Source organism: Lepidothrix coronata, unplaced genomic scaffold (assembly GCF_001604755.1).
Source record: "Lepidothrix coronata isolate B3197 unplaced genomic scaffold, Lepidothrix_coronata-1.0 Scaffold244, whole genome shotgun sequence".
Taxonomy (NCBI): Eukaryota; Metazoa; Chordata; class Aves; order Passeriformes; family Pipridae; genus Lepidothrix; species Lepidothrix coronata.
The window spans coordinates 681,125-694,073 of record NW_016690424.1 but is presented as its reverse complement, the minus strand read 5'-3'; the positions used below and the strand labels follow the sequence as shown (position 1 = coordinate 694,073).

The following is a 12,949-nucleotide window of genomic DNA, read 5'->3' as shown; positions in this document are numbered from 1 at the left end:
TTGATCAATCAAATATCAGAATCACAGATATTTTCCATGACAGGACCCTACAACAGGATAGTACCAGTATTCCATGGGAGAAGAAATCTTCAAGTGATTTATTTAGAGATTTTTGGATTCACCTCTGAGTTCAGGGACAGAGAAAAAATAAATTACACAGAATATGGGAATTCTTGACCTGTTGCTGTTCTAGTGGAGGTGTGGAACAGCTTGTATCCCTGCCCTTCCCACTGCTCTGCCACCTTTTCCTAGTCCTGGATGTGCAGCCCCACACCCTCACACCCACCCAAGCCCAGAGGACATGGAAAACTGTTTTTAGACTATAGGCAATTCTGGGGCTTTGAAGCAATTACACTCGGGAGGGTGAGGGAGGGAGGGCTGCAAACACCTACTGCTTCAAGAGCAGCATCCTAAAAATCCCCTCCAAGCTCCCCTCACACAGCCAGGTCCTCCCTGATGGCAAAGAGCAATAATCATCTTCGAGATACTTTGGCTTTGACAGCAAGAGATTATCCCAACTACAGCACTAAAGATTATTTTCTAACTAAAAAACACCCCCAAACCAACCCCCAACCAACAGCTCAGAGCCCCCCGTGCCCTCGCACCCCTGTGCCCTCACACCCCTGTGCCCTCGCACCCCTGTGCCCTCGCACCCCTGTGCCCTCCCACAGCCACACAAACATCCCCAGGGGGACAGAGTCCTCCCCTGACGTGGTGCTCTCACCTCCAAAACCAAAGGAGACCCAAGAACTGGTATCCCCAGTTTTGGAGGTTGTCACTGGTTATATTACTGCTTTTTAACCTTTCCAGCTGTCTCACCTCAAGGTGGTACAACCCAATTTTAATCCAGACCCACCAATGTGAAACAGCCTATAACACCAAGCAGATAATTCCAACTCCATTACTGGTCCCTCAAGTTCTCCCCTAAGCTTTTTGCAACAATAAAGACACAAGATATTAATTTGTTGTTTCCCCCCCTTCTATTTCTACAGCTTTTAGAATTAATATTTTCTCTCAAGGAAAGATGATGTTTAAAGGGTTGAGTCTTCAGCTGTATCTTCCTATAAGTTGGTTCTCTTCAATAGAGCATTTCTGAGTGTTTGGCTTGTGGTTACTCTCAGTTCTTTTCCCTCTGACTCACAACAAGCACATTTACAAGTGCAAGACAAAGTGAACAAAGTCCAGCAGAAAAGTTTTTAATAGAAATTAATGAATAAAGTGGTGCAACACCACCTTAAAGAAATACTCTAAACCTGGAAACCGAAATATATCTTTCCCCTGTTAAAAAGCTTAACCATTCAAACCCTCCTGCTTTTATTTCCCGGTGTTCCAAAAAGCAAATCCACATCACACCATCTTTCAACACACCACTTGTCATCTGGATTTTCCTCACCAGTTCATTTAAGAGTCACTTAAGTGCACATGAAGTTTTAATGTGGGGAAGTGCTGGGTGTGCTCCATCTGCTGCACAGCAGCTGAAGGGGAATAGCTGCAATTCCATTTTTTAAGCTAAGATCTCAAGTTCTCTCGCAGAAAATGAACATAAATGACAAGCTGCTGCTTTCTAACAAAGACCATTTCCAGCTGCATGGAATCCACGAGGCTTGGACAGATGCTTGGCTGTGTCCTCCATCATTTGCTACTTCAATGCTCTGGGAAAAAAGAAAGATGCTCCAGCCAGAGATCCCACATCACTTGGAGAATTTATAGAAGGAACAATGAGTGCTGACTGCCCATTTGGCTTAGTTCTTAAATTTAAGAGGAAATTCCCTGCCCGTCTGTGGTGTCAGGAGAAAGCAGGACAAAACAAGAGCACAGGGTTTAGGTGGTAGGACAGAGAAATTTGAACTCTTCTTTTGAAGGTCTGGTTAAGGGCACTTATTTTGTCCTTGCATCCTGTTTTTCACTAACCCTGCTCACTTGTAACTGGCACTGAGAACAGACAAGCTGCAGGAATCATAGTGTCCTTTCTGGATAAAGAACCAGTAATTAATTTGCATTCAAGTCTTACTGTACCTCTCCATCCTCCTCCTATTGTTAATTATCCATTGCCTAATAGCTCCTTATATACTTTCAGGGAGTAGATATCAATTTTGCCACTGGCTTTTATGATTCTCTTCTGATCCTAAACCTCTAGTATTGCCCTATTTTGGCTAAGAAGCAGCAGCAGGCTCTTTGGCCTCCAAATGATAATTAAAAAGCTCATTACTGAACCCCATTAAAGAGCTTCATAAAAGCCTCAGAAGGGGAATGACTGAGCTCAGGCACAAATGGTGAAAGATGGACAGTGTTGGAGAGGATTAAAAGGCCACCTACCACTTGTATTTGTGGGTGGGTGTGGAAGCACTTCCCTATTTCTTTTTGTAATTGAGGAAGCTGCTCCCACCCAACATTAATGGGATGTGGGGTTTGGGGTTTCATTTCACATTCTACTTTCAATGGTGTAAAGTAATGTAATCAGCTTTTACTACAAGATTAATTCAAATAAAAAAGAAAGAAAAATATGTGTAGTCCCCACTCCTTTTGCCTACACAGTTCCTCCAACATAAACACATATATATGTCAGCATCTGCTCTGGAGGTGAGACAGGAAATTAAAAGAATATTCTTTTCAGTGTGGTTAAGAGACATGGAGTAATATGTATTTAAATGCCTTAAGAATTCTCAAAAACTTCTTGGAGTACTTTAAAAACTTAAGTCATTACACATACTTATTATGGCCATAGAACAGGACTGCTTCTCACAGACTAGTTTCAGTCTGCACTCATATATACAAACATACACAAATTCAAATGATATTTTCTTTAGTTAAAAACCTGACTGTTTAACACTCAGATTGACATAGTAAATTTTGTTGTCTCAGAACACCTACAGTATTGGAATGTAGTTCCACAAGACTAGAGAAGGGTTTTGCCTTCAAAGAGTAGAAACCATATATTCTACAGTGGAAAAATTAAGGTTATTGTGATTTATTTATGATTTTTTAGGAAAATTTATAGTTATTATCAAGTGTTTCGTAGGAGAGAACGAGCACAGGAGCCATGATCATGCAAATCTCTTAAACTAATGAGGCAGGTGGAGATCCTGAGCAGGCTCAGCCTGGTTTGTGCTGTCAAACAGCTCTGCTCTCCTCTTACACACTCCTGAAAATGTGTCCTGGTTCTTTCTCCCCAGGGCTGCGGGAGAGAGGAACAGATTTCCATGGCACACACGTCCATTAGTGCTGGCTGGGCACTGCAGGGATGAGATCCTAGGCAGGCAGACACATCCAGCACCCTGAAGCACTGAGAGATGACTCAGCTGCCGGAGGCTGGAAAGAACCATCTCCCACATGCTCAGTCTTTAGAGAGTGGAGGGACAGAAAATAGGGGTGTTCTACAGCAAGGGCAAAGCAGAGACAGAGCAACTGTGAGCAGGATGGGGCTGAGACCCACCCAGGGCACTCATGTCACACCAGGCACTGAGGGAAGAGCAGCTCCCTCCCTGCAGACTCCTCTGGCATCCCCACAGGGCACGGGGACAGGGAGCACTGCAGGGACACACACTGCAGGGAGAAAATCTTCCAGACACAGTCTGGGCAGTGGGAGATGCCAGAGGCTTTAGTAGTAACTCAGTGGCAGATCAGGAAGCAGGACACCACCTCTGTCGCTCCTGAAATGATCCCTCTGCTTTTTTTCTTCTACAATCTAATCCGGAAAAAGTTCTGGGTCTGGAATTACAGCAGCAGCATAACCCCTCCAGACCCACTCAGTCTAATTAGTTCATGAGCACATCCAAGAAAAATTCCTCCAGCTCCACAGGACAAGAATCCTAGAATGGTTTGGGTTGGAAAGGACCTTCAAGCCCATCTCATTCCACCCCCTGCCATGGGCAGGGACACCTTCCACTAGCCCAGGTTGCTCCAAGCCCCATCCAACCTGGCCTTGGACACCTCCAGGGATCCAGGGGCAGCCACAGCTTCTCTGGGCAACCTGTGCCAGGGCCTCCCCACCCTCACAGGGAAGAATTTCTTCCCAATATCTAATCTAAACCTGCTCTCTCTCAGTTATTACTATCAGGAAGCAATTTAGACAGGTAGTGAAGCCAGAAATTACTGAAACATTCGGTCCCTTAGCCTTGAAATTTGAGAGTCTGACTCAAAGAAAACTTATGCAGAGTATTCCTTGTTTTTCCAAACAGAATGCAAGAGTAATAGAAAAGCTGGCAACTGGTTCATGGATGACTCAGAGATATTCACAACCTCCATCAATCAACCACAAGCATCCTTGGTTTGTTCAGCTTCCTCAGATTTTCTTCTCATTAAAATAACTGAGCAGCCACATCCAAAGACCAAGCGGCTCCCAACTGTTGGTTCATTCAGCAGCTCTGCTTTTGGTTGCAATAATTTCCTTCCATGTGAACAGATCCCTACACTGAGCCCTGGAGAACAATACTGCTCCTTCCTGAGGGTCCAGAAAAACTGCCAGGACAGAGAACAACGATTTCTTAAGAATCCGGATTTGGAAAAGCGACTTTTGCATTGACTTCAAACACAGATGAATGTCACAAAGCAGGCGTGGGTTGGTTTAGGCTATAAAGGCAGCTCTACTCGTGCCATCAGTTTGAAGTGCTCTTTGCTCAGTTCCTCTTCAGCACCCAAAGCAATGCACTGCATTTCCCTCAGCGGTGACACCCCTGTCCAGATACTCCCCTGTGTTTCTCCAAGGTCTGTAGGCAAGGCAGTCACATGGTTGTGACCCCCAAATTGGGCAGGATGCTGTGGAAAGCATTCCCCAAGGATGCAGAGGACAGCTGCTGTGTGCAGAGCAGCCAGTTCTCTCACACTGACCCGGGGAAGCACAGCTCACTTCAGTGCCCCGTGACGACAGTCACAGCAGACCCGGTTCTTGAGAGCCAAGTACTCATTTACAGGAGATAAAATGTACAATCAAAGCAAGGCTCAAACCCCCTCCTAATGTTATCTTGGTGCTGTGTAGTCCTCTGTAGCTGTGCCTCTGAAAGTCTGTTGTCATCTTCGCAGCAGCACGTGTTGGTCAGGAGGTGACTCTCCAGCAGCTTTTCAAAGCAGCTCCTTTCAGAACCAAAGGCAGCAGAAATAGATAAGGGCAAAAAAAACCCATCCCAGGCAAGCCAGGCTTATCTCAGTGTACTCTGAGCACATAATAAATGACAATGTGGGAGCTGCAATCCTCATCTTCATTGCAGAGTGGAAACTTCCCTCAATTTATGCCTCAAAGCAGGGGGGTTATGAGAAGGCCGACGGCTGAAATGAATTCTTTCTGCATTTTTGATATTTGCTTGAGCACAAAGGGATATTTTTTACCCAACACAGAGTAATGGTAAGTCATCTTAATTCATGCATATGATGGGTCTGCAGAGTCCAGAAAGGAAAGGCTTGATTGATTTGAGCTCAAGGTTCATTTTAATGAGTGTTATGCTCCAATCTCTACAAATCAGTAGATTTAGATCAAATTCAGTTAGACTGTATAATAAACAAAAACAAGTGAAGAAACTGGAAAACCAAAGATATTCAGAGAACATTTGCTAACTGTGCTCTTGGAACACTTCAAAACATGGCTCTTGAGTAAATGATTTTCCACTATTGCACCAGATACAAGACAGGTGAGAATTAAACTTGACTAAAACCAGGAGTGAGTCAGCTCATATTTATCTTCTAAATATTTTTTCTACCTGTTGTATGGTAAATGTTCATAATATGCAGTGCAGCTCCATTAATTTTAGCTCCAATCTCTATTTTTGTATACAGATACTGCTTCTTGCATTAAAATTCAGGGGAGGAAATCTTATTCCCCTGCTACAGTTAATTATTATAAATAAATTACAGGGGTGTCCCAAGTAACGTGCTTGATTTAATCAACAAAAAGTTAATGAGGCCAAATTGATGTAGGAATTAGGCAAGACTGGCTGACAGGTATTTACAGATCCATCCAGCACCTAGAGACTGCACAATCAATATGGGATTTGAGCAGGGAGGGCATCATGGAGAGATGTTACAGTGCTCTCCTTTCTCCTCTTCACCTCCACAGGAGACAGTTAATGATGGGACAAAGCAGGGAGGCACCAAAGGTTACAGCTTCCAGCCAGTAACTTTTACTGAAGAAGCCTTTACAACCCTCACCAGGCTTTAATAACCAAGATTCTGCCTTTTGTTCACCTCTGAGAAGAGGCAAAATCTACAGATTCCCTTCTAAACCAAGTTAGAGCAACATCGGTATAATCTGAAGTTGTGCAATACAATATTTGGCTGCTACAATTACAAATATTCCAATTATTTATAATGCACACTTCTGGCTATTCTTCTGTACTGTGATAACCTAAAAGGTTCTTTTTGTCTTTATGTTTCTGTGAACACATTCTGTTCTCAGTTTCCCCAGCACACACTTTGCCTGCTTCATCTTCCATTTATTGACAACTGCATTTACTGGGACACTTCCAAAAGCATCATTAAAACAGCTCAGATAAGGAACCAGACACCTGAACCATGGTTACCTCCTAATCCAAGGATCATTCTTGAATTACACAGAGGCATAAAACTACCTAGAATACAGATTAAAATAGCAAAAAGGAAACGAGGGCCTTGAAAGTTCTCAGTAGATTTTTACACATCTATTTTTACTGCATATTTTCCTATAGGATGGAATTAGTCCAACCAGGATGTCCTGCAGAAAACAATGAGATCAGAAAGGAAAACTATGAAGTTCCCCCATCTATTTGATTTTAAGTTGTCAGTGTGCAGAATGCCACATACAAATTACTTTAGCTTCAAGTCCCATCCATGAAAGTCTCATCTATGAATTCCCTTGAAGAAAACAGAACTTTTTTTTTCACCACAGAGGCAACTCATTAATAGAACTCACTTCTCCTACTCAGTTTGCACATGGATTTCCAATAGCTAGTATAGACTATTTTCATTTTATTACACCTTTTATTCCTGTCCTCATGAGGCTGTGTGAGTATCATTGCAACTCCATTAAAAAAAAAAAAAATAAAAAAAACCCAGAATAACTGTTTTAAATCTTAAAAAGATAAGCCAACTCCAGACCATACCCTGTCCTCCTCTGGAACTCTGCAACAACTACAGTAGGAATGGAGTTGGCCTATGATTCCTGAGAGCCCCTTCCAGCTCGGGACAGTCCGTGGTTCCAAGTGGTTCTGTTGGACTGGCTCTGTCTCAGTTCTGTTCTCTGGGGTTGGGACCCTCACCCAGCTGCAGGGACTGCAGAAGTGAAGGAGTTCCCATCTCTTTCAGCCCAGAACACAACAGGGAGAGCTCTGTGCCATGAGGGCACACACCTTCCACCTCCTCCTCAAAAGCAGGTTTAAAGAGAAGCCAGGAAGGGACTCCAGTTGGTATCGGCTGCATGGCAGGAATCTCATCTCCCTGAAACACCTGTTCACTTTAAGGTGACTGTCATTTCCCCACCAAACAGCTACTAAATGTCCTCAATTCCACTCAACTGCCTTCTGCTCCTGCTTGTCTGGGCCAGAGCGAGGGCACAGAAAGAACAACTCAACCAGGAGCTGTTCGACAGGTGCTCCACAACCACCTTCATCCAAAGCCCTTGAAGCACACAGAAGTGTAAGACATCCTACCTTTTCCCTTTCTTTACACTCTCATTCTACCCCTGAGACTTATCCAGCTCTCCCTGTGAATTCTAATGGAAAAGAACAAAAGCAACCCAGCCAGGATGGCAGAATAATGAAGGAAATTCAAACTGCTTTATCTACTCCAAAGAGAAATCCTGCAGCACTGCGAGCCCTCGGCTCCCTGAATTGAGTTGTGCACACACGTTGCTCATTAAACAGCCTTATCTTACACATAACCAGTGACTGGGAGCGAGAGCAACTCCTGCAAGAGCTGGGGATAAAAATGAGCTGCACTGAATTAATGTGGAACCACTCACAAAGCTTTGTCTTCCTGAGATTGCAAATTCAACAACTGCCGGCCTGCCGAGAGAATTCTGTGCAGCACAATCAGCACTCAGATACATAAATTACAGCTATTTCCAGTGGAAATAATTTTAGGCAAAATGCTTGCATATGCTAGTCCCCACCTGGATGGTATCCAAGTTTTAGCAAGACTTGATTCTTCTTTTCCGTAGAAAAATCGGAATCGCGGTAATTCAGAAGTCAAACTAAGAATATAACACGTTGCCTGATGCAAAAATTTAATTTACTTGCAAACAGACCTGTGTTTACAAATCTTGCAAAAAAAGTCATCCTTTTCCCCTTTAATTCACCTTTCAGAACAATGCTATTGGACTTCCTCGATAATTGAGTCCAAGGAAACAGCACTAAGGGGGGAAAACCAGCTGAGTTCATGCAGAACGTTTTTGTACAAAACATAGGTGGCTGTGAAACTTGGAATTTGCAGCACCTGAAGCTTAAATCATGAACCAATATGAGATGCCTGAAGATTCTTCAACGTGTTGATAAGAAATCCAGACAAATAAAAACCTACATGAAGCACAAAATCATGGACTTCCCTGAAGACCATCAGGTTAAGGAGGTCCCCACAACCTTCTCCCCCCTGCTCACCAGCACTATCACGCAGTTACACATCAGACTTTGAGGCAACAACATGATTTTGGCTGCACTGCCTGAGAACTAGAACTCAGTTAACTCACTTCTTGCCTCAGAATAGCACAGCATTACTCCTTTGTTTTTCTACTTTCAACAGATGATGTGTAAAAATAATAGAAGGCTTCTCCTGTTAACACTGTTAAGCTTCCAAAATCTTACTCGCAAATCATCCAGTACTGTAGCTGCTCAGTGCTAAAATATCCACTGATTGACTATCAAAACTGGCACAGTTCCTCTGAAATATATTAATATTCTTCTTGGCAGATCAGATATGTCCTTTGAAACATATTGTTGAGGTACACACTCAATCTTTTTTAAAAAGCACAAAGTTTTAAAACATCTCAAATTGGGTATGCAGCACAAAAAAAGAAGGCACTCAGTAACACCAGGAAATATCAATTTCTATATTCCCCTTCCCAAAAATCAAGTGCTTAAAATGCCACTGCTGACACTGGCAGGTAATTCTGTTACACGGGAGCAATTACCCTGAGGAAAAGGCTTTGCTGCTGTGAGCTCATCCACTTAGGGCTAAAATGGACACAGAGTGAAAAACCTGTGAAAACTATATTAACAGAGCTCAAATACTCCCAGAATTACAGAACATGCTGAGTTGGAGGAGGCCCACAAGGATCACTGAGCAGACCCAAGATCCAATCAAGCTCATAATCAAGCTCTGATGCAGGATCAGCTGCTGGAGCCAGGGGGTTGTCTCGGTGGTAACTCTGCTGAAACCATCCTGGTTCATCAAACTCTGAACACACACCCTGCTTTTGGAAGTCTGATTGACAGATAAGCTGAGAGCTGGCCTGCAAAGGTGTGACTGGCACTCAATCCCTTTATACTATAAAAGTCCAGTCCCCTCTTGTGCAGTTGGGTTCTTCTGACAAAACCCTCCCTGGGAGTGTGTGGAGATCCTCCCTTGGCTGGGGATGTCCCCCAGGGTCACCCTCGAGGCTGAGAGCAGAGATCTCCCTTGGTCTGGGTGAGTTACATCAGATCTCTACTTAACAATTATTTCTTTTTGCTAGCTTTAATATAACTCCTTCAATAATTGCTTTGTTACAGTGCACTATACTACTTTATATTATACTCTACTAGTAGATTTTTAGTTGTTTATATCATTTTAGTGTTTATGTTGTGCAGTAAATAGTTCTGATTAAGGTTTTTTGTCTGGTCATTTGTATAAAATAAATTATTCATTTTATATAAATACTCTCGTTTTGCCATCATTAAAACCTGTGGGACAAAGTGGTTCAAGACCTCTATAATTCCTTTCAATTTAAACCGTTACCACAGTCCGAGGCTAAGATGGGATTCAGCTGCACCTAAAGCCTTCCCTGAGAAGGAGTTTAGAAAGCAAGGGAGTCCTTCCTGCACCTCAAGACTCACCAGCAAGGCTTTGCTTTTTAAAACTTAGTCTCAGCCTTCCACTCTGCCATGACACCCTCATGGGACCATCCCCAGAGTCACACCATGTGCCTGAGAGCTCTGTTACCCGAGCACACCCATGGCCATGTTCTGCTGGGTAACAATTTAAAGTCTCTGCTGAAAGCAGCTCGGTGTCCCAGGAAGAGCAGGGAGAGGGTGCAGGATGTGGAGGGTCAGATAAATCACCCCCAGCTCAGTGTTTCAGACATATCAACCCCTACCTCAGTGTTTCAGATAAATCACCCCTACCTCAGTGTTTCAGACATATCACCCCCAGCTCAGTGTTTCAGATATATCACCCCTACCTCAGTGTTTCAGACATATCACCCCCAGCTCACCCAGCCTGCCAAGCAGCGTCACCTCCTCCTCTTCCAACCTGGCAAGAGTCTTGCAAACACCATCTCTAGCATTGAATCTCTACCCTTCACTACTTCTATGACTTCATCTAAAGCTAGAACTGAACATTCCATTATTCTGAACACCAGCCCGTTCCCACAGTGCTGTTCAAGCACACAGTTCAATGCAGGGCTGCAGCTCCACTCCCCTGGGCCAGACTTTGGGGCTGAACTCAGGAAATCTGCTCGCTGCTGAGTCACCCACCCTGTGGCTCCAGGACCTCCCATCGCTCCATCCTCCTGGCCCAGTTACCACTGCAGGATGGAGCTCTCCTGCCTGAACAGGATTCCTGGGACTTGGGCCAGGGAACGAGCTGGCAATGCCACGTTACTCTCTATTCACCACACTGATATTCCAGAGGACACGAGGTGGGGTTGGACTTGATTTTAGAGGTGGTTTCCTGCACTAAGACTTGGTTTCATCACCATCTCCTACTCCTCAAAAATCATATCTGTTCCAGCCTACTTTTCATGTGATGCCAAGAAGCACAGGATGACAGATTTTAGAAGAAATATAAATATGTACTCCCAATATTATTTCCTTTTTGTTTTGTTCATTTGTTTTCACTCATTCTGTAAAAGCAGATGTTTCTCAGGTTGCCCAGAGAAGCTGTGGCTGCCCCTGGATCCCTGGAAGTGTCCAAGGCCAGGTTGGATGGGGCTTGGAGCAACCTGGGCTGGTGGAAGGTGTCCCTGCCCATGGCAGGGGGTGGAATGAGATGGTCTTGAAGGTCCCTTCCAACCCAAATCATTCCATGATTCTATGATTCTGTTTCATACCATTTTTGGTGGGGAAGTATTTTCAACATCACAAATGTGTCAGCACGATTTAAGATGCCCCAGAAACAGTTCTGACAGATTGATGACTGGATCACTGCCCTTTCACTCTGAAATTCAGATTAAAGCTTTGTCATTTTAAAGCCATTGGCAGCTCCAAAGCCACCTCAAGTACTAGAAGTTGTTTCCATATGTTTTATTTCTGTTAGCAGTAATAAAATTAATTTAATCCAGCATCAAGAGACTCATCATATTCCACTCTACTGCACAGGGCCAGCCTGAGGTTTATGTAAAAATCTATTGGAAGAAAATTTAGGGGGGTTTGAAAATTACTAAGTGATGATATTGCACATTTTAAGGACTGGTTATAAAACTGTAGAAGAATCACTATGGAATGATCAAAATCAGCCAGAAAAGGCTATCTTTACATATAGTCACTGAGTCATTTCCATTGCACAGCAACACACTTAAACTTGAAAATTAGTTTTACAAGTTAGTTTTAAATTAAATTAGTTTTAAAGTCTATCTGCCTTTAATTCCCCAAACCTGTACTTTGCAGGTTCTCAGAGAGGAGGCTGAGTCAGACAGTTCAAGTTGAGTTTCCTGGAGTAAAACAAAGCAGAAAGTTCCCAAAACTTTGCTTCCTGCTCAACTTTGTCTGCAGTTTGTCAGGGTCTGTTTAACAGCCATTCCTCCCACTCCACACAGCACAGAATGAGGCTGACATTCTACAACTCTTTCCTGCTCTCAAGTAAATTAGACAATTACTTTTCCACTTAATCTAATGTATACCTCTACAAGAAATTAGCCTTTCTGCATGATCCTCAACAGACACACAACTTCCCACCTCCTCCACCCATTAAAGACTGAGACTTTTCTTTTAGTTCAGCTAAATAATTTAGCTGGTGTCTTCTCCATAGCTGGTACTTCAGCTGCCCTCTTTTTCCTTCTTTTTAAACTAACTTTCAGGCTCTCCCCTCTTTCTTTGCCTATATCATAAATTAAATAGGTACTCACAGAACACCCCACGTTTTTGGCAATAAGGAGCCATGAAAGCCCTCTCCTCCTATGCACTATTACTTACAGCTTCCCACAGTTTGTACCTCATTTCTCTTTTAAAAACAAACAACTGGGAAGGAACAACTAGGAGGGAACCAAAAAACACCAAAGAGGACAGATAAATTCCAAATTTGCCCAGGACAGCTGCTGGGAGAAGGTCAGCAAGGTGCCCTGTGCTGCCAGCTGACCCCAGCACGAGCTGCAGGAAAAGCATCCCAGCAGGAATGTCGTGGAGCAGTTGTGGGGAGTAGCTCCAGTCAGCTCAAGTGGAATTCATCTCACTGGCAGAAAATCAGCACAGGGCTACCCAGGGAAATGGTTAATTAGATGTTACATCTTTAAGTCATTTGTACCACTACTAATCTCCTATAAGAGTTGAACTGGGAGAAGGAAAGGCAGGGCAGAGGTGTCCCTGGGCAGGTTTCAGGGGTGTTCTCCTCAGAGCTGCTCCCTGATCCTGTGAGTGCCTCTGCACCCCACGCCCTGCTCACCCCCTCGGCTCTGGGTCCTTTGGACACACAGGGGCCACAGCAGAGGGCAGAGGAACCTGGAGACAAACTATTGCTGCAAACTTTGCTGTGATACACCCCATACACACATCCTCATCTGGAACCGTCAGGTAACACTACCAAATATCAGAATTGCCTGTAAAACAAATTACATTTTCTACTGGAAACATGTGAACAA

At 43.7% G+C, this 12,949-nt stretch overlaps 1 protein-coding gene across 10 annotated transcripts in view; it reads right to left on the bottom strand.

Annotated features, from left to right (window-relative positions):
• IQSEC1 (IQ motif and Sec7 domain 1) overlaps positions 1–12,949 on the bottom strand; it is a 337,734-nt gene that overhangs the window by 246,051 nt on the left and 78,734 nt on the right. The window contains exon 1 of one of the 10 annotated variants that reach the window (XM_017834891.1): positions 10,337–10,368. The exons of the other annotated variants lie outside the window; for them this stretch is intronic. Within the exon in view, the coding sequence (XP_017690380.1) occupies positions 10,337–10,353 (17 nt within the window). The 5' untranslated portion in view covers positions 10,354–10,368. Of the gene's footprint in view, positions 1–10,336; positions 10,369–12,949 lie in introns of those variants that run through there. 10 annotated transcript variants of the gene reach the window in all.